The sequence below is a fragment of the Cygnus olor genome, chromosome 5 (assembly GCF_009769625.2).
Source record: "Cygnus olor isolate bCygOlo1 chromosome 5, bCygOlo1.pri.v2, whole genome shotgun sequence".
Lineage (NCBI taxonomy): Eukaryota > Metazoa > Chordata > Aves > Anseriformes > Anatidae > Cygnus > Cygnus olor.
In genome coordinates, this window is record NC_049173.1 from 4,098,102 (window position 1) to 4,120,827 (window position 22,726).

The 22,726-nt window shown below is 45.8% G+C and overlaps 1 protein-coding gene across 1 annotated transcript; it reads right to left on the reverse strand.

Moving 5' to 3' along the window:
- Window positions 1–758: 758 nt before the first annotated feature.
- GCH1 (GTP cyclohydrolase 1) lies at window positions 759–21,207 on the reverse strand. Its single transcript, XM_040559240.1, has 6 exons — window positions 20,764–21,207; window positions 10,173–10,282; window positions 7,864–7,919; window positions 4,827–4,858; window positions 3,731–3,815; window positions 759–3,182 (listed from the first exon to the last, which is right to left on the reverse strand). Exons 1-6 carry the CDS (start codon window positions 21,062–21,064, stop codon window positions 3,056–3,058), a joined length of 711 nt encoding a protein of 236 aa, XP_040415174.1. The 5' UTR covers window positions 21,065–21,207; the 3' UTR covers window positions 759–3,055.
- Between the last annotated feature and the right edge of the window lie 1,519 nt (window positions 21,208–22,726).

The window sequence follows — 22,726 nt, forward strand, 5'->3', positions numbered from 1 at the left end:
GTGCTCTGAGGCTTCCCAGGAGAGCCATGTCCAAACAGAACAGTCCATTTAGAAAAAAATACACGAGACCGGAGGGGGCTTTCATTCATTATTCCTTGTCCATTTGTGACTGCCGCGAAGTTCACCCACGCAGCATGCTGCACCCAGCACATGCCCCATCCCTGCCTGCAGCCCCAAAATTTCTCTGGCTGCCTTTTCCCCAGCCTGGCCGGTTTCATCTTGTGCTTTGACACAGAGACATAGATAAGAGATTAGCAAAGTGACTGCTAACTTTTATACAGGCATTTCATTTCTTCTTCCTCTCATTTTCTCATCCAGGCTGCAGATGAGCCCAAGAAGCACTCCCCTCCAGAGGCAGGCAGCTTTTAGGACACGCTCACCTGTCGGTGCAGCCACAGCTCCAACCGCAGCAGACACCATCTCACCCCTTGAAACTGCCTGGTGACATAAAAGAGCAAGAGTTAAGCGTGAAGGGACCTCAAAAGGACGCTTGGGAGCAGTCCCTGCTTCCTCCCTTCCTTGCTCCAAGATATTTGCTGCTGCTTCCTATGACTCTGAAGATGAGAACAAGAAAAGTTGCACTGTCTCGGAGAATTTTTTTTCTTTGGTGCCCTGCCAGCAACCAGGGACAACTGCTGTTTCAGAAGAGCAGCTGAGCACCTCATCACAGGGCTGGAGCACTTGCAAGCACAGAAACTCCCCCACCCACTTCCTTGCACGATGCTGTCACCTTTCAGAGCCACCAAGGACGCTACCACTCCAAAGGATAATACTGTGCTTTAATGTTTTAGAGGCAACGGACACTTACGTGATACATGAGTAGGCTGTACGAATTATACATATATACACACTAGTTGTAGTTAAAGCTCATGTATTTGACCAATATTAATGTTCCCAAAAAATGCACCAAGTCTTACGACAAATATGTGAACAAAATCCAAGGCCACGAGTAGAGAGGTATGTTTTAAGGACTACAGGTCACATGGAAATAAAAAACAGCGGTGGTGCAATATGAACTTTATCCTGAATAGAGATAAGTGGTTAAAACACAAACTTTTCACTACCTCAGGAATAAGAACGTGTTTTACAGAGACTCAGTTTTCAAGCAACTAAAGCGAGCAGAGGGAAACAGTTGTGTGCACCTCTTTGGTCCTCAAACTCACCTCCCAACTGTTGAGCTAAAAAGGAGTTTTACTCTGAACTTCAGGCAAGAAGGACTTAAGGCTTTTCAGCTGAATATTTGAAACCAAGACTGAACTGAAAAGCTGCGATAACTGCTCTCAATCATTTAAGGAGAATGAAAGCCATAGAGTTAGTGTATTTTATAAGTGTGCAACACACAGCTTGTTCATGCTAGCAGGCAAGCTTCTGTAGCATCTAACAGAATCCAAGATAGAGAATATTATAAAACATTTGTCCAATAACCCTGTGAAGATGGCCAAGGTAAAGCTACTATATTAAACACAGGAGGCTATTGGCAAGAAGTGAGGGTAGTTACAGTAATAAATTGGTGTGTTTGTGTTTTTTAAGCCTGTCTTATTTGTGCTCTTTAAAGTTCTTTAGGCTCAATGGAAATTTGACCTGGCTTGATTTTCATTGTTTCCCCGCAAGGGTTGTGTGACAGGCAGGAATGCATACAAGTTGGTAAGACAGCTTGCCAGACAAGGAACTGCCTTTTAGGTTTAGCACAGAGAACATCTTGGATTCATATTCAGCATAGCTAGTGTGACTATGGGAACCTGCGCTGTGGGCATCTGACACCCTGGCTGACATTTCCTTTGTTAAGTCTTGCCTCCTGTGCTTAGTTTGAGAAGGGTGGTTTTCATTTGTGCATCATGTTTTCCCAATTAAGAGTTACAAAACTCCCATTAAAATTGTAACAAAGTAGAAGAAGTTCAGCCAAGTCCAGCTGACCGAAACTTTTTGTACCAATACTGCCACATACAGAGGTTGCCACAGACAGAAAACTGTGGTTTAATTCATTTTGATGGCCATGGAAATGCTTTTCTCAATTGCTCTTATGAAATAAGTTGTCATTTCAGTTTACCTTGCCCTGGAATGACCTGCCAACAGGCAGAAGTACAACGTGCTGCGTTCAGGATTTCAGTGCCCACCTTTGGTCCAATGTGGAAGAGATGCAAGTCTTGAAATGCTTGAAAAAAATCTTCCTTTTCAGATCAGACTAGATCTAGTTTCTTAGTCTAGCTCATGGAAATCCAAGAAGGAAAACTCAAGGCAAATATTAAAAAAACTCTTTGGATATCTTAGCTCTTTGCAGACAGACTCTGGGTTCCCCACCCACCCCCTTAAAGTTTGCTTAAAAATAGTAAGAAACCGACAGTTAAAGTGGTGAGACCTTCTGAGGCACAGAGAAAAAGGTGCATAAAACCCTTAATACAGAGGGATAAGACTGTTTCAAATCACTTAGAAGGTAATTCCCTGCATGTTAAGAGGGTAGGAAAAGTGTGTTTTAAATCCTCAAACAAATTCAACAAAAAAAAAAGGAGGGTTAATACTAGCAAGAATATAAAACACCACCAGAGGTAACATCTCAAAGAGGTAAAACATACATATCCAGATACTGAAACAGCCACTGCAGGACTTGTAATAAAGTATAGCCAGAGACAATTCAGGACCATCCTTTTCAGCAGAGAAAAGTATTTGCAGCATGTAAGTGGTCCTACAAGGATCCACAGCCTTTCAATCGTTTCCTGTGCTGCACCGTATTTATTCTACTAACATAACTATTTCATAAATATCCATTTCACTCCCAAACCACACTTTTCTCCTAACAGCGGTATATTCTGCACTGTAGATGGAGAAAAAGCATTTTTAAAACCCTATTTGTAGCCTGTAATTCTGTGATATCAGCATCATCGGAAATCCAGGAGGAGCCTACCTCTTCATTACAGTTTGCCATCAGAAGTCTTTTACTGAACAAAGACTATGACAACAATTCACAACAATTTAGTTTAAGAGTGAGATGTAGGAACAAGTAAGAACAGACAGTGACACTGGACAGAACAATCTCCAGAGTGCATTTAGAGAAACAGTTTCAGCTCCTGATGAGTGTCAAGAATTCTTCACGGGTCTTTGGATCTTCCCGGAATACCCCCAACATTGTGCTGGTTACTGTTTTACTGTTCATTTTCTGTACCCCACGCATTACCATACACATGTGCCTAGAAGAAATGAGAGGAAAGTCAGTAAGTCAGACATACTCTAAAGAAGCAATCCCATGAAGACAGATGATTCGTACAGGGTCACGTTAAGTACGGTGGAAATAAAAACGTCCATATCCAGAATGGTGATTTGTCAGAATCACCAATGGATCTCAGTTATTCTCTAGGGAAAAAAGTTCTCAGCTCCTGAGCACTGCCTTCTCTCCTTAGATCCTAGCAAAATCACACTTTTCCAGTGGGATCACAAGGACATGCCTGGTGCTAGGCTCAAGCTCTGCTGTAGAGGGTGCATTGCAGGCAGAACATGGATCCAGTGCAAATGGGACAGCTAACCACGCTCCTACTTTTCACATCTCTATGCAGCTTAAGGCAAGCCCCCACTTCAAACAGCTCCAACCCACCAGGCCATTTCACTGAGCAGGCTAAGATCACACCTGCCTGCACTCTAAGCATGGCACACAGCAGCAGCAGCTGGAGAGCCAAAAGGCAGCACAACTGGAATCTCACCCAGCCCCTACATCACAGCAGAACAGCTCAGAGCAACTTACGTAGCTTCGATAACCACTCCAACTCCAGCGGGCTGTAAGGCTTCTGTGATGGCTATTGCGATTTGTTTGGTAAGGCGCTCCTGGACTGAAAGGAGAGCAGGGAGTTCAGAACCATTGTTAAATCTGACTAGCTTAAATGCATCATCATCATCTGCACGTCACAAAAAGGATGGCATCAAAATACTGCATCCTCATTTCCAAGTGTGCCTGTCCCCTCCGCTTCCTGCCCAGGCTCTGGTCTTCCTAAATTAGTTTTGTTAGCAACAAACCCTAGCTTACATTTTGCTGAAACAGACCTTTTATTTGCTTGTTTATACTGGGAGTTTTCCATTACACATGTTTGCAGGAATTTGCATTACCGTGACTTGTTATAATAGGTCTTGCATTTCTCATTATGTGGTTAGAGTTTCTTGTTTTCCTCTATTTTCTTCATTTTTTTACATATTTATTCACTAGCTTTACTGCTACATTATCCACTCCCTACGCACAAAATTTATTTTTGAGGAAAGGTAATTGAGGTAAGAAGAGCAAATTAAGGGAATCTACTGTCCTCCAAAGCTTTACTTCCTGCAGTTATTCCCCAGTCTCACACCTAATGGTCACTGGGACTTCTGTTGCCATTAACAGACCAAATTTAACTGCAGGACAATGAGAGCAGGCTGAGCCTGAGCCAAGGTGTGGAGCAATTCCTGCAGCTTCCTCTGCTTCTCAGGGGAGAGCAGGCAGCCCATAATATGGCAGCTATTGGTTCATCTCCTCAGACAAGGATTCTAGAAGGCATCTCAAATTATCTGTGGAGGAGTTCATATCCAGCAGCATCCAGCTAGTTCAGTTATCCCTGGCAGCTCTATCTTACAGCACATTTATCCTCTGAACCTGTTACTGCCTCCATCCATTTTCATAGGCATGTTTTACCCCTCAAGGGAAATGCGGAGGCTAAGTTGACAGATGAGAAACACCTTTTGAAGAACAGTTTTTCTTCACAAGCTTTAGAATTGGTACAGCTCTAGTCCACCTATAATTACAGGTACCTTAAGCTAGCTAGGAAAGGACTCTACAAGCAACCAAAACAAAAAATCCAGATTCAGCTGTTTACCTTGTAATCTTCTACTGTATATTTCCACAATCCTAGAAGGGAAAAGGAAAAGAATGTTTTAGTTATTCCTATATGACCATGGCCTGATCTTCACAATTACTTTGCACCATCAAACAAGAACATTGCATTGATCCACATCCTTCCTGGAAGTCCAGGTGATGGTTGGCATGGTTCAAGGGCTTCCCTTACCACATCACTGTTCTTAGTGACAGGTACCCCGTATCTGCCACCTCGCAAGCTATTTTAGGGGGCTATTTGAAGGGCAACCCTGTCACTCCTTAGAGCTTCTTCTGCTTGGCTGTTACTTTTGTACCATCACCCACCTAGATCACACACTTGCAAGGGAATCCATACCCAAAGACTCCCTGAAAATCAATCCTTGAACTGAGGTCAGATTACTTTTTTTCTTCAGTTTAAACCAAATACTGTTTTAATGACAGTTCAGATACTGAGATTCCCAGAAGGCTACCAAAGCAAGAAATGTTCTAGATTCTTGCATTTAACCACAGATTTAACAACAATGAGAAGTATGTGAAATGACTGTTTTTATGCAAATGATGCTCTCCACCCACAGATCACACCAGCCTTCACATTTCAGTGCAAAGGGTCACCTTAGTGCTCTTCTCTAAGGTGACTTCAACTTCAAGGCATTTGTGGAGCAACTCAAGTGATGGTTTGATCATCTGTCACCACAGTACCAAAATTCACACGTTTAAGAAAAAGTCCTATAGCTGTAGCTCAGTGTGTTATAAAAAGTCCTATAGCTGTAGCTCAGTGTGTTATTCGTGCAGACCTCAAATGCTTAATTACACATCAAGTGGCCATGCTAAAAAGTTGCTATAGAAAGCTTCAATACCCATCTGGTCAGACTAGACAAAAAACAGATGCTGGCTGGCAGCCTGTGGCATTAGTTACAAGAAACATTTCTGACAATGAGACTTGCCTGCTGTTTTGGAGAGAGAATTATATGCAGAAACTCCCCTCCAGAAATCAAATGGTTGTGTTAGAGTTATTTTAAACAAAGCAATACCATATTTAGATTAAATATATGGATAGGAAAAAGTTGATGCTGAGGTGTTTTTTTTAAGATTGTTATATATTAGAAGTCCCATAAGCGTGCTTGTGTAAAAACAGCATTAGTATTTTCAAGCCTGAGCTTAAAATCTAAGGAAAAGTGTTTGTTTACCGAATACAGGTCATCACAACTCCAGAAACACACCACATTAGACTAATCCTATTACGAAAGATTAGGCGCACAGTACCAACAGCCTCACAAATCTTTGTTCGAACACTAGTTGCATTATATAGGGCAAGAAAGAGAAGCACTATTTGGCCTACCAATCTCTTCATGGTAAGCACTCAAAGGCAAGCACAGACTGAGAACATTTTGTTATACAAGAATCTAATCTTTTCATTATTGTAGCGTATGGGAGTTTTACCCTAGCCTGAAAAGAGAGGCAAGATTTAACCTTTAAAGCACAATGCAGGAAGCCTTGCACATATCCAAGCATACTTCTATACTGAGAATAAATAGTGGGAAAATTGTACACTTTTAGCACCACGTTGCCAGTTGCATTAAGAAGCATTCAAGACAGTTTTGAGCTCCTTTCTAAGCCAGCAATTGAGAGGTAATTGCAGACCAGAGCAAGCACAAATCAACTGATGTGTATTTCAACTGTGATCCTAAAGCCCTTCAGAAACGAAGGCACAATCTCTTTAGGAACGATGGCCACCTTCAGAAACCCAGCTTAAAAAAAAATCCTTAAAAAAACCTCACCACTTATAAAGTTGCAGCCACACAAGTACCAGCCAACACACAACAACAGCCCTGAACTGCCACACATCAGGACGTTCCTAACCGTAAGCAGCTACAAAAGGCAATCTTCCACCCAGCAGCTGCAGTGCTGACAGCTCGAATCTCATCCTACAGTGTCAGGAGACAGTTGACTGCAGTCACAGTAAACGTTTACGAAAAAATTAAGTGTTTAACTGCTTCAGACTTTTAATCAGAGCACATTCTACTCCTGTGAGCACTGCTAGAAGATGGTCTCCCTGCCATGAGGTTACATTAGCAAAGATGCAACCTGGGCCCTTCTGCTTCCCAACCAAATTCATTGCTGTGCAAAGAGCTGACTGATTTCAAAGCACGCTAGTGTCATATCCTGCACATTTCTTAACCACTAAGAAAACCCAGCAGGCATGCAGATTTACAAGGCTAATTCTCATTAGCGTTATTGGAACTACAGAAAGATTAACAGATGTGTCAGGGAAAGTGCAAGTCCTATGTGGTCTTTCTGAACTACAGACAGCTTTTTTCAAGATTCATTTGTTGAGAGACACCCTTCCACTCTGCTGCCCAATCATCCATCTATTTAAGGGATCTACCATCCCCTTCCTCACCAGAGCTAGGGATTATCACTTTATAACATGATTCAGTGCAACAACTGATCCAAGGGCACTTGCTGAGGAAAAAGCTATTTTACATAACAAATGGATTTCTCAAGTGTATCTTACTCTGTTTGTAAGGCTGAGCCTTATCTATAGAATCTACCCCACAGCTTTCTCAGCAGGCCTCGAGTAAAAGAAAGAAATGTCAAATTTATCTGAAGTCAGCTAACAGATTTAGATTCTATTTCTATCTCAGTGTGTTCATTTACAGTTTGGGATTTCTGTTCTTATCAGTAAATTTACAAACAAAAGTAACAGCTAGAGATCCCTGCTGGTTTTGGTGGCCTGCCTTAAAACATGACCAAGATTCTCCACTTTTCTTCCTTCTGTAGTCTCTTTAGACACCAGTGCTTTGGATGAATGCACAGAAGTTTATGACTCCACTACAGTCAACTGTAACGTGGATTAACAGAGCTCTAATACTTGTCTGTCCTCTCCACACAAAAAACAATGCTGAGGATTGGTCTAAATCCAAATCCAGGACACAGTGTGTTGAGCTTTAGATGGGGACCAGATTAGAAAGATTAACACAGCACAGCTTGGAATCCTTTTTACAAATTAGCATCACTTTCATTACATTAACACTTACCTAGCAAGCTTGCTGAGGCCAAGTACTTGTTTGTTAGGAAGATAGCCAATATGTACCTAGACAGAGGAGAATGAGCCATTAGCAGAACCAAAACCAGACTAAAATGCACATGAAACTCATGCACAGAGAATGAGATGCACACCTGCCCCAGAACTAACTCTGGAACAATCCAGAAGTCTTAGCATGTGGGAGGAACATGCCACCATGCAAGCCTGAGAAATTGTGGAGCTAACCAAGACTGTAAATGCCTGGTGAGGTCAGTGTCCGTGTGTAGAATAGGTTAAGGGGGGAGAAAAAAAATCACAACTCTTCAAGAGTCAAGGCTTATGTTCCAAGTCTCAGGAATGCCCCAGAACACTATTACACCTGGGTACAAAAAGAAGGCTTTATTACTCAACACAGCACTGTTCGTCTTAAATAAAGACACTTTTCTTTCAAGACCTAAAGCGGATTCAGGAGAAGGGAAGGAGACGGACTGTACTTCAGGTAAATTTTCTGATGGCAAGTACTTCACCAAAGTCAGGTGGCACGTACTGATTTTTTTATTATTTTTAATGCCACCTCATGTGCTATTGGTAATACCATAGATCACTGTGTGAATAAGTTGACTTCTACTCTGCTTGAATATGGATTTACCGAACATTCATAAAAAAACATGTAACTGTACTAGTTTGAAATAAGTTACAGATCAGGAAAGTGCTCAGATCTGACAGGCAAGGGAAAGGCATTTAGCTTGCTGTTATTTAGAAAGCAACATGGGCTACTGAAATCAAGTGGGTTTACAATTGTAACAGATTATAAACCAGCATTTTATGTCACTGTACCAGAGACTTGAAAAATTAGCCAAGATACAGTAGGGGAGTGTCAGTATAGGATTCTGTCTTAGTGCTTTGCCTAGAGGCCCCATCTCAGAATCCTGTATTGCTGTACCTGCAGTTAAAGGTACCACAGTGCACCTAATTACCTGGCTAACTTGCTCATTCCTATCACTGCTGTTGGGTAATCAACCCACTGACACCTGAAAAGACATGAAACATTTTAGATAAATTCAGAGACAAAAATAAGTGTTGAATCTTGGTCCCCTAATTTTTTTTTGTGAAAAATCTCAATTTTATTCAAGATAGAACTGCAAACACAAGACCTACTGCTCAGTATTTGCAGCCTGTTTGATGTACCCAACAGGAGAATGGTTAGTCTGAGAATATTTAGAGGCATACCAAGTCATTTAGCAGACCATTATACGAAGCAGGACCAATTCGGTGTTTGCAGATTTCTCCAAACCACACAGGCTAAACAGCTAGATGTAAAAAGAATGCATATATTGCCACAAAAGTAACGAAGAGAATATACACAGCATGTGTAATTGAGAATAACAGGTGAAACAGAAAGCTTCCACAGAAAAAGAAGTTACCTTGTTCTCTGGTATAAAACCAACATCGAGTAAAAGTAGATGAAGTTGAGTTGACTCGACAAAAGCAGCAGCTGGTTTCTGTTCGGGTATTTTATTTTTTGGGAGACACTTTACTTGGAACATATGTGGTACTGATAAAATTTTACAGAAAACAAAAGCACCTGCTACTCTGCCCTGTGAGTACTTAATAGTAGAACATATGGATTAGACTAAGCTTCATCCTTCTCTGCTGATATGAGAATGAAGAGGCTAAGGCTTGCAGAAGTGACTACCAATTTTGAACTCTTCAGATTTACACATGTTAACTGAAGCTCTGCTGCTTTTTTTGTTGTGTCTTTTGTTGTTGGGGATGGCAGGGGAAGAATTAAACTATTGGCACCACAATTTCAACACCATCTGAAACACCAGCCCCTTTCACAGGAGTCCCAACCTATGCAGTCTCCTGCTAGCCACATTAAAACAGGGCTGCTAGTCTGAATTTCGCTCTGATTGCAGGGGCTCCCGAGATGAATGTGCGCTAGATAGCTCTGAGCCAGCAGCTAAATCCGTGACAGAGACAGCGTGCAGGGTGAGCCGGTTTAATATCAAGATGTCTGCCCTCAAGGCTTGCTGCTGCTTCACTAAGAAGAGCTTTGATATGAAATGTCAGAAACCATTAGATTACTTAGACTAGGAAAGGTTGAGCATTATATTTTAGGAGCTTTAAATCCAAATAAAACTCACATTAAGGAGGTCTTACTTATTTGTATTCTCTGGAGATTAACTTCTAGAATCATAGCCATAAGCAGTAAATACTTGCAGCTTTAAAAGCTTTGTAGTTCTGGCTACAAAGTCTTTTACATATACTTTATGTCTTTTATCATGTATTCCCCATGTTTACTTTGTAAGGAAGAGTTACCTTTCCAACAAATGGAACGAGGTGATGCTCACACAATGAGAACATGTCTATGTCCTTCACAATTACCATCTCATCGTGGTCTTCATCAAAGATGGCGTCATTCAGAACATCTGAAATTAAACATTTGCATGAAAGTTATACGCACAAGCATGGAAGGCTCTTCCAGACAGTTCTGACAAAGCTTGTGGCAAGTCCATAGCTCTCTCAGAGCTACGGATTTCAAGGTTAAGACAAGGGAAGTAAGGAGCAACACCACAAGCATGCTTTGGTGTGCATACAACCACAATTGCCACAGTGCTATATCAGACTAACCATACGTTATGCCAGAACTCAGCCTATAACGTTTTATTTAAATAATAGTTCGTAATAGCTAGCCATCACAGTGGTTTCTTCAAACACTTCAACATCAGCATCACCCTCTTCCAGGAAGCTCTGTGCCCTGGAAGCATTTTACCCTGAAGCACTCCAACCAGCAGCTGTTTAGGCGTACAGAGATCTGTAGCCACAGATCAGGGAGACATTTGCTGTCTCACACTGAAACAGGCACGCAGAAGTATATCCCATCTGAATCCCGTGTCTCAGACTTAACAGAATTAATGCGGAAAAACGCATAAAGATAAGAGGCAGAGACAGCTCAGTAAGAAAAGGAGCATATAGCACGGGACTCTGCTAGTCCCAGAGCTCAGCAAAACAGACCCTTAGTTGATTTTCCATATTTAGCAGTCCCCTGACGAGTCCCGAGGCAATCCTGATGCAGGTTAGAGCAGATTACTGTAGTCTCCACAAAAAGCTAGAGCAAGCTGAACCACATCTGGAGAACTTAAAAGCAGAAGAGCCTCAAGGTAAGAGAGGGAGCCTTTTGAAGGACGAGAGAACAGCTGTAAAGAAGAGATGATATGGAGAGAAAAAACAGCAAGAGAGAACTAGCTGGGCAGAAGGGCTGATATCAGCACGTGAAACTCTGCTAGGAAGTTAGCTTGAAGCCACACAGACTGCTTGGAGTTACTGCCAGGAACCAGAGTCAGATACACCACGACCAGATGGGGTGCTCAGGGACTGCCCAGCTTCATCCACAGTGCAGCTCAGCACCTGCAGTGATGATTATACAGATCTAATAGTTGTGTCTGCTCTCCTTGCCTTGATGCCTTCCCCCGACATGTACGTACACCTAATGGCCACCATCTGTTGCCGATAACGTATCATCATCATGGAGCGTTTTAATTTCCTGCTTGCTATCAGCACTACACAGGTAACCCTGGAAACTGTGCGCAAGATGTTCTGCCTGCAACGCACGTCCTTTCCTGAGAAGGGCTGGCAACCTGCGAAACAACGAGGCTGAACCCCAGAAGGTTTTCGATCAGGTCAGAGAACAGGGACAGAGCGCACGAAAGGGGCCAGGAAACAACGCTGTAAAGGCACATGATTTTGTCCTTTAAATTTTAGGGTCCAGCTTGCACCAAACACTGCTGGAGAGATTTTTGATTATGTGGGAAACACCATGCAGTTGTATTAGTATGAATTCAGCTAGAAAGAGCCAGAATTTGGAACAGAGCAGGACAAAGGGGAGACAGAGCAGCAATCTGGGTTCTCAGCTCCTCCACGCAGCACTCTGCAGGTGTGCCGTTTCCAGAGCAGAAAGGCAAACAGTGGTTTCACGAAGCCTGCCACTATGCCCCGCATTATTAAAACAAAATCCAAACAGACCCGAGAAGCGTCTCTAGAGTGACCGCTGCTGTTATTAGACCACCAGCTTGGCTCATACCAGCACTGCCAGCAGCATATCAGAGCCCGATGCTAGATACAGGATTACATCAGCACACTCGTGGAGCAGACTGCTCAGAAGAATCAGAAGTGGCCACGTTCTCGTTGCAAGCCACAGGAACGTGTGGCAGCATAAGGTCAAAACCTCAGCAGAAGGTATTTCAACGTGGAAGAGCCTCATATATATACACATACATTTATACATGTGCATATACACACTCATCTATGAAATATATATATGAATGGATCCCTACAGACTTCATCTAAGGAACCACTATCTACTACTAGGGTGCTGAAGAGATGTTGTATTATGGAGACAGCTGGTAGCCCTATTATAGGGCTGGGGAAAAGAAGGTTGAGACCTGTGAAGTATCCCACAAGCAACTTCAGGAACAAAATGCATCCCTCCCATGGCTAAAGCAATTAGACAGGAACACAAAGCCACCCATCCTGCTTGCATATCCTCTTAGGCTACAGCCAAGCCATAGCAGTTTGGGTAATGTCTCCTCTCAAAAGAGGTTTTAGAGGCATGTAAGCAATTAGATCTTTGTCAAGAACAGAACCACAGAGCTGTGGGGTATTTCACACTTCCTATTTATGCACATCTTAATTTTGCACCCCAGATTTTTGGAATATTAGTAGCAAGTAGCAGCTAGAAGGAAGATACCTGCTCAGCTGCAAAATGTCTGCAGTTGTGCCCACAGCAAGCTGTGCTGATTTTAACAGTCAGCAGCAGTTATTGCTTGGGAAGGTGGGCCAGAACCCATAAAGGAAGAAAGGAGCTTAGTGCTGGCCCTCCAATATCCCTTCACAACTGCCAGGCAATACAGGAAAACAAGGGCAAAACAAGGGCTGGGACAGAAGGCTGGTACCTGACTACATGGCTATGGTGTTAGAACGGAGCTACAGTCACCCCTACCCTGCTCGAGTCCCTCCTGCTCACACCTTGCAAGCCTCTCCTGAAAAATAAGCAGAGTACAAAGCCTGTGTCTGTATTTACCCTCATCCAACACAAAACCCTTTCAAATCCAAGCCTTGCATTGCCAACAGAAGAGCGAGGCAGAAGTAGCTGTGACAAGACACCGTGCTAGGTCCCGCCGCAGCGCTTGCCTTCAGTAATTACCCAGGAGAGACTTGTTGGCAAAGACTCAAACGCTTTGTGAGGAGAGGCAATGCCATTTTATCTAACTTTGTCTTTTATTTCTTGTAGTCATTCAATTTGCAGTAGCATCAAACAAGGCCTCAGCAAGCTTAGCCCGGAGCCTGCAGCACATGTTCCAGAGAATATAACAGAGCTCACAGGACAGAAGCGGAAACAGGGCCTCGGATTAAGCAGCGCAGAAGCAAAGCGGGGGACAAATTCGTACCTCTTAGCCTGTTCTTTCACTATCTAGGCCACAGCACCTACTTCAGTAGCTTGATTTCATTTTCCTCTCAGCTTCCTCATTTGGAGCCCCCAGAAACATTTACTCTAACCCCAGACTTTTCCTTGCCATCCCTTCTGCCTGGGGCTCCAGGTTCTTCACAGCAAAAGCGCAGAGTGAACTGGGATTTTAGAGAGGAGGAGGGCTGGAAGCAAGTATTACTGGACTGGTTTCCTAAGCAAGGCACCTGCAGCTCAGACGTGCTCCTCCTCAGCAGGCTACCTTTCCTGAACACAAAAAGGAAAACCTCCTCCCCTCAAGTGAAGCAACCCTTTTACTCCCTCCTAGTACCACCTAGGTAATCCTCCGCAGCAGTAAGAGGACAGGACTCGCATCCCCTCTGCTTGCACCATTGGCACATTCAGAGCCTCTCGACCTCTGAGCAATGCCTCCCCTCACCCTGCTTGTATTAAACACAGCTGGGCTCGAGTGCTGCCACCAAGCCCTGCCTGTAAGCTAAAGGAGCCTGCAAATAACACTGCTTGCATTCCCTACCGCCCTAGGGAGCTTGCTGCTTAAGCCTAGACACCCCATGTTAAGGAAATGCAAAGATCCGGGTAAAAACACATGGCTGGAAGGGAACAAGAACAAACAAAATGTTTGCTTGGGGATGATCTCTAGATTATTCCAGCTGAGGTTTCTTTCAGCCCAGAGTTCAAGTCCTGTTGCAGAAACTTCAGCGGGCTGTTAAGAACTAAACAGCCGCTTCTGCTGCAAGTTAACTCCTGAAACGGACCGGAATTAGTTTTCCCCCTTTATCTTCAAAAAAAAGAGTCAATAAAAGCAGGAATCGGAATTGGATGAAGACAGAACGAGAAAGACCTTTCGGGATTTTGCGTCAGAGCTAAGCAAAAAGACCTGTTGCTATAGAAACTATTTGCATGGCTTTAATGTGACACAGGAAAGCAGAAGCACCTCTGGCAACCAAAGAGAGCCCACCCCGCAGCTGGCTCGGGAGGTGAAGGGAATGAGGGATGACAGCGCTCCGCAGGGCAGCGCTGCTTCAGCTTCACGGCACCTGGTGTCTGCTTCTGACTCTTTGAGACAAAAAGACTGAGATGCTCGTAGGTTGTTCTCACGATGAGCTGTTTCTCTCTAGAAAAGAGGCAGATCGAGGGTTGTTCACTGTCAACAGGACAGAGGCAGTCTCACATTCACTGATATTGTCCCGTAAGCTCACCCATCCTGGCAGTGACAAGAGAAAAACCAAACTACAGGCAGAGATCAGGTTCCTTCTGCTCTGCCAGGAGCACAAAGCAACCTGCACCAACACCTGGCGTGACCTAGGAGCAGGCAGCGAGCAGAATGGTGCTCCAGAACTGCGGTGTGATGAGCCAGAGACCAGACCAACTGCTTGCTGAGGTGGAAAAAAAAAAATCAGCTGAGGTACACGGCCAGATACCTTTGGCTTGCTTGCTTGGGAAGAAGTTCCTCTTCATTCCAAGGAGAGATGTAACAGAGCAGGAGACCTGAGCTAACAGCTGAATGTGTGGCAGGGAAGCCAGGAGACTACAGGATCAGAACTAAATCTGGAAGAAAACTGCTAGAAAAGCCCTCAGTTGTTGATAAATAGTAAGACAGAGTCAAAACTGAAACTTTGCATTTACTTGTGTTGATACTACAGAACTGTAGTTGGAAAAAAAAATCCAGACAAACACCACAAGAGTTATTGCAGCCTTTCTGTACTAGAAAGTTACCGGAATTTATTACACATACAGGGAGGAGACTCAGGCTACAAATACTCATTCATACAGAGTTTATAGTGCTGCAGAAAGTTAATGGCTTCAGGTTGCTAAGAAAGGGGATGGTCTGGGTGTGCCAATTCACAACAGAATTAGCACTTGCTTCAGGAAGCCTTGAGGCACTCTAGAAAGAGGCACAGCCTAAGCTGCAGCATGACTCTGAACAGGCAATAGAGTTCAAAAGCTGCAGAGAAAAATTAAGGCGGCATTAGCACCACGTGGCTTCCTTACCATCATGTACCTTCCTACCAGGAAGGAAGGAACACCAGACAGAAGAAGTTACAAGTTGATGACTAATAGTTCAGATTTCACCACTGCCACACCAGAGGGCTGGAAATAGACAACCCACTCCAGAAAGGAACATTATTTTCTGCAGCAAGACTTAATTCTTCAGCTACCAGAAGTCATACATCTGGTCCAGCTCTTTTACAACTCATTTTGTAGAAGCAAATAGAGGAAATGCAGCATTGATATTCAACTAATTTTGGCCATCATCTTTACTGATTCATTTACTTTAAGACACTTTCCACGTTGCAGTGAGATTTAAGTCTATTCCTAAGAGATCAGTTGTTGCAGACTCCCAGATGAAACTAAGATTAGGTTCTAGGAGTTGTTCTTTGCCAACAGACTTATTAATACAAGGGAAAGCAGGGTTACGGAGATGCTCATTAAAATGCATCAGGATTTCAATAACTACTTCACTATCTCATGTCACAGAAGGTGCTGAAAGTTCCCCATCCACACTTCTTTCTGTAATCAAAACAAATGAAAAATCAGAGAAGACAAAGAAGTGCCTTGAAAAAGCAACATGAAAAGATCAGACACCCTTAACAGTGTACGATCCAAGAGGCTAAGATCTTTAATAAACCCTTGACAAAACCCAAACAAGCTTATCAAGTTCGGTGTTGCTTGAATATTAATGGTCAGGGAGATCATCCTGGTAAGTTCACGGCAGGCTTCACCCACACAAGGGGTCAGGGTAGAGGAAAGAAACCCCCAAGAAACTTACCATGAACAATCCTGTCTCTCCCACCCTCCAGTTTGGGGAAACAAGCCATGGCCATGCTACCAATATATTTAAGCTACATGTTAGACTGTCACACCTATATGAAGCAAGAGAAGAGCAGCATCTTGCTTCCACTAACAGAAACGAAAGAAGCAACTCACCAGCTCTCAGCAAAGGGCAGCGCTGCTGATCAAACAGCCTTGTTTGTTTAAGGAGCTGCCTGTCTATTTTTACGTAGGGATGCTTAGCACCTCTCACCCACAGCAAACTGAGTAGGCTTAGAAAACTTGTAAGCTTATTCTACTGCTGCATCTATGAAAATAAAACCACACAGGGAAGAAGGTGAAGAAAAGTATTAGGGTTGCATTTATTCACCCTCCACCATAGGAGAGCACAAACTACTGAGAGGAGGGGACACACACACTGCAGCAGGTGTTAACCTACTGGTGTTGGACTTCAGGTGTTGCTTGCTTTAAAACAAGAAGCTGCATAGGAGCATCAGTTAGCTTTAAGGCAAATAAAACACATGCAGCCTTTCAAACCGCACAGGTTCAGAAAGCCAAGTTATCCTCTGGTATTTCTAATTGTCATTTCCCTATTAAACATGTTAAAGGACAGTTGAACCTGCCAGCTTGCTTGGAAGCTAGCACAGAGACCAGTGCGGTCTTTCAGCTTTTATTCGTGTAACAACCAACATTATTTAATGCTTGTGCCATTCTGCTTCAAGGACTTAGATACGACGAGAACAAGTTCACTTCCTTCTGCAGTCACAGGAAGCTTGCTCAGCTTTGTGCCTGATGTCTCCTACAGGATTGCACAATCAGAACCAACTCCTTTGGAGTTTAGTTTTTGATACTAGCATCCCTGACTTTCACTGTTTTTGGAACTCACCATTTAGCAAGATCGAATATGAAGTCTTCAGCTTCAGGTTACAAGCTGGCACAGTCCTCAGCCTTTTATTTACACAAATTCACTCACTCGCTGCATTTGTGCACACAGTCTCACAGACTGCACCTCCAAGTGTGACACGAAGACTTCACTGAAGGAGGGACAGATCTCCCAAGGTTTCATCTTTGTGTGGCAGGCAATTGCCTGAGAGCTGTAAGAGTGTTCAAGGCAACCTGCTAATAAGAGTCGACTACCTTTGTTACCCCAGAGAACAGGTTACTGTTTTATTATAGTTTACTCCCAGAAGTAGGAAGCTGATAAATTTGACCCTGGCTCAGGAAAAGAAGAGATGTTCTTGAATCCTGATGCAGAAGCACCGCATGAAATTGAAGAGTAAAACTTCTGGTATCCTGTAGTGATAACTAATCTACACGTGCCCCAGTGTGAACTGCCAGCATTTTCAGATCGGCTCTCCAGGATGGATTTTACTTTAAATCCCTAAAGGCATTCTCACACCTCCAAAGAAAGTCTGATGATTAGTACTATAGAATGAGAATCACAGAAGGGCTGGGGTTGGAAGGGACCTTAAAGACAACCCAGATCCAATCCCCTGGCAAGGGCAGGGATGTCACCAACTAAATCAGGTTGTCCAGGACCTCATCTAACCTGGTCTTGAACACCTCCAGGGATGAGGCATCCACAGCTTCTCTGGGCAATGAGATCAGTACATTTGAATACATTTTGTCAAGGAAAGAGCTAAGGACAGAGGCCTTTTGTGAAGCCAGGATTAATAGGAGGATGCATCTAGAAAGAACAGTAAGAGAATGATTTAGATATTTAGCAAGTAAACTCTGCTAACAGCTCGGAAATACAACACTGGCCAGCTGCAGAACACAGATAGCAAAGACGAATAAAGGTAAAGCAGGAACACTGTTACTCTGCGCTGTCAAAAACAAGCTAGGAAGTAACACAGAGGAAGCTGGAAGGCAGAATCTGCTGCTCACAGAAATCCCAGTGGAGAGAGGGGACAGAACTCAGATGTCATCTTCCCTACAACACTAGTTTAAGTTAAGGGAAATATAAAAATACAAATGTGACCAGCTGTCACCGAAGCAGAGTGACAACACCCAGGAAGGGAGACCAGATCCCCAGCATATTTATGCATACCCCGAATGCATTGATGTTCTCAGACACACCCTAACCAAAAAAATGGAGTTCTGTTCTTAAGAATAAACTAATACTCAAAAACAAAACCAATACCCGTTTGCTGACTTCTGTGCAGACCATGCACTAGCTCAGCAGCTTCCCAAAGCACTCCGGGTTCGCTATATCAAATTCTCTACACGTACCATTAGTTCTCCACCTCCAAGGCCACCACAGGACAGACTGCTGCAGGGCAGGTGAGGCCATCATCCCTCACCGTACCTAAAGCTTCAGGCACCCTGACTGCACTCAAAAACCTTCAGTGACAAGCAAGAACAAGACACCACTCATGACAAACCTCTAAGAGCAGCAGGCAGCATTCGAGGCAGTCAGGTAGCTTAGTTTTGGGACCAACCACATCACCTCTATGTTCTTACCTCCCGCAAGCAAAGCTTGCGGCCAAGCTCACCGAACACTGCAGATCTTTTTTGGCACACTTTCAACTTCACGCTGTCCAGCCTTCAAGAGATTTCAAAACTCGGGAATACATTTTCCACACAGGAACACAAGAGTGATGCAATAATTTAAAATGCCATCAGAAGTGAGTTGCTTTTTCCCCTGCCTACCCAGGGTAGACACCCAAGCAGACAGACTCCGGAGGCTGATTGTAAAGCCTGTAGCTGTACCAGCACTGTTCCCTTCATCTGGTTGTCATTGCCACTCTCCTGGCTGCAGAGCCAGGCCCCATTCACACACTGGCACAGGTTGGGAGCTCAGCTGGGGCCACATACCTGTTGCAGCACACCTTGCTTCTAGCCCTTCGTTTGTATAATTGCCACCACAGAGCTTTTATTTCAGAAATTTTGTAGCAGTAAGTCTCTTTTTCACATCTTATCTTCTCCCTGCTGGGGAACAGACTTGAACCTACACCCCAATATCCCACAAACCACTGTTTTAACATATGCATAGCCAGGTAGTTCTGTGTGAGGGAACAAAATAAGCTGTAAAATAAAGCAGAGAAAAGACATTTTTCCCCTCTTTCCTCCTTTTACAATCCAGTTCCTGGTCCATTTCACAGCCTGGCTAGGCAGCCAGCTGTATGAGCACAACCAAGTGACAGCACACCCAGATGCTGCAGCAGAGACAAGCAGCAGGAGCTGCAGCCCCACAACCACCACCATTCCCAAAGATTTCCTAGTTTGTCCTTCAACTGCGGCTCATTTTCCCTCCCCATTAGACTAATAAGAGCAGGAAAACTGGAAGCTGAGCATTGTGTACGGAGACGAGTAGCTGACAAGTAAAAGGATCGCCCATCTGACACAGGAAGGGATGCTAGCATCACAGCTTCCTTTGATTTCCTAGGAAAGGAACACAAAAAGCAGTGCAGGAGTACAGCACCGAGCAGTGACACTAACACTTTCTATTCTCCAGTATAACATAGCTACCCCCCAATGAGTATTCAGGGGAGGGGACCATCCAGAACTACTCTGCTCAAGGAAATGCATGAGAGACTGGGACAGATTAATCATGGTCCCAAAGTACCCGCTGGAGCAGAAGGAAGAGAGCAGAAGGAAGAAGCTATTGGAAAATTAAGGAATCAGTTTGGTTTAGCTTTCTCTGTACATGAGACCAACGGCAAGCTTAAGAGAGGACTTCGGATAGGCAGTAAACTCTCAGCACAGAAATTCACCTTCAGAGATTATCACCAAAAAACCTCCTGACTATGACACCTCCTGTGTTTTACAGGAAAAAAGCAACAAGTGCAGTCCCCAAGTGCAAGTAGTTTTTCCCAGTAGACAGAGAATCACCCTGTGAGACCCCGACAAAGCTTCATCTCAAACACCCCGTGCAGCAAGGCTAAACAAGAGGGGGATGACAGCCAGCACAGCCCCGAGCTGATCTCCAGACACGAGCCTGAGAACCAGGTTCGGCCGTAAAAGAAAAACAAAGGTCAAGGCAGAAGTGCTGTTCCTGGGGGAAGCTAGGGCATGACGTTGGCACAGAAATAACGCTAGCCATGAGTAAGTCAGTGCTGGAAGTTATATGCAATCAGGTTTCGGAGAAGGCAGCAATTTTGAGAAGTGAAAGAGAAAGTAAACAGGAAAGCCAGCCTCTGAGCTGAAGCACAGCGCACGCAGAAGAGGGATGGGTTAGCAGCTCAGCCCTTTCATTCAGTGGTTCTGGGGCAGGCTCGTACAGCAGCAGCACTGCTCTCGGGATGCTCAGCACCTTTCTGACCTGCACTCAGCCCCGTGACAGCACCAGGAACTTGCCTTTCGCCATAAGGGGAAGCAGAAGGGGAAATTCCCTGGTTTCCCAAAGCTTTTATTACAGTTTGGGCTGGGTGCAGTCCTTACTGGAAAAGGTAAGAGGAGAACAGCAATGTGGAAACGAAGACTACAAGGCAGGATTTCCCCTAGGGTGGGTCCCTGCTAAGCACCCACCACCAGGACCCTGCCTGACCCCTCTCTCCTTGCACCTCACCCCCAAAAATCACCTGGGAGCACCTGCGGGTGCCAAGCGAGAGGCTGCCGGCCCAAAGCTGACCCCAGAAGAGTGCAAATCCCCCCCCCCACCAAAAAAAAAAAACACCCTCTCCCCTTCCACCCCCGGGGGACGGCGCCTACCGGAGATGGTCTCCTGGTAGCCCTTGGTGAAGAACTGCATGGCGGTGGCCGCCCTCCAGGGCGTCTTCAGCAGCCCCTGCCGCTGCGGGTCCTCGCCCAGGGAGCGCAGGATGGAGGTGTAGGCTGCCGCCAGGCCGGGCAGGCTCAGCTCGTTGTCCTCCTCGCTGCGGGGCCGCTCTCCCCGCCAGCCCTCGCCGCCCCCGCCGCCGGGCAGGGGGACGCGCGGCTTGTCGGCGCCCAGCGGCGGGGAGGGCGGCCCGTCCTGCCGCGGGTACCCGTTGTAGCTCCGTGCCGCCGCCATGGGGGGACGGATCGGGCCCCGAGCGGTGGGGGCAGAGCGCTGCGGCGGGGCTCAGCACCCTCCCGGGGCTCGGCACCGTCCCCTCACGCGGCGCGCCCCCCCCCCCCCACACGCGCTCCCGCCCGCCCGCCGCTGCCTCAGCGCTCGGCGGCCGCCGCCTCGGCCGCCCGCTTTATACCGCCCGCGCCGCTGCCATTGGCTGGCGCCGCCGCTACGTCATGCGCTGCCCCTGCGAGGAGCCGGCCGGCCTCGGCCCGCCGCGCCCCGCAACGGGGTCGGGATTGGGGTCGGGATTGGGATTGGGATTGGGATTGGGATTGGGATCGGGATTGGGGATCAGGATTCGGAACGGGATCGGGACAGGGATCGGGATCGGGACAGGTATCAGGATCGGGATTGGCATAAAGGACTGGGACCAGGATTGGAATCAGGATTGGGGTCGGGATCAGGATCGGGACTGGGATCGGGATTGGGATTGGAATCAGGACTGGGACAGGGATCAGGACTGGGAGAGGGGTCAGGACCTGGGTCGGGGTCGGGATTGGGATTGGAATCAGGACTGGGACAGGGATCAGGACTGGGGTCGGGACCGGGATTGGGATGGGGATGGAGATCACAATCAGGATTGGGGATTGGGATTGGGAGACGGACTGGGACCAGGATTGGGATCAGGATCAGGATCTGGATCCAGATCAGGACAGAGATCGGGACCAGGACAGGGAGTGGGGTCGGGACCAGGATCAGGACAAAGATCAGGACCGGGATAGGGATTGGGATGGGGATCGGGACAGGGACTGGGATCGGGATTGGGACCAACATGGGGATCAGGATTGGGACAGGGATTGGGATTGTGATAGGGACCAGGCGGCAAGGCTGCCCTTGCAGGTGGTGGGGTGGTAAGCTTGGGTAAAAAGGGGGGAAAAACACCGGGGTGTGGTGAAAGTTGGGTGGGAAAGGGGGAAAAAACACCAGGGGGTGGGGGAGGTTGGGTGGAAAAGGGGAAAACACACCAGTATTTGGCTGGGGTGTGGGTCTGCCGTCTTCAGAAACACTTTGGAATACATCAAACATCGTTTTTGCCTCCATGGAAGCACATTGCTGGCTCAAAGCATGGTTAAATGCTCGTTGTTGCACGCTCATGGTGTGAAGGTGGCAGAGGGAGCCCGGCCCAGCCCTATGGTCTGAGGGCTGGCAAAGACCTACATGGGTGGGTGGTGGGAAGCCAGGTTCCCCTGCTGAGGCTCTTCTGGGGTTTTATACGAGGTGAAAAGGGAGGCTCATGGTTCAGGGGTAAGCACTACTTTCCTCATCGCTTTCAAAATAAATGCTTGAGGTCCTCAGGAACGCATCACCGGGGCAGAAAGCCCTGTTCCCACATGCAGGTCCATCCAGAAGGCAGCGGGGACAAATTCTCCCTGTCGTGCACAGGAAAAAAAAAACACAACCCCAGTGGCAATAAGGCACTCCACATTTATCTTTTGGCTTCCGATCACAGGTTTTACCAGAAGAGGGAAAGAATGACTCAGGTGAAATCACTGGGAAGGTGCTGGCCTGCGGGAGCAGCAGGCAGGGGGGCTGGAAGCCCCCATCCCCTCTCCTCCCCAAACAACCCCAGGGCTGCAGCTGGGCACCTCTCACCACCCCACACCCCATCCCTGGTAT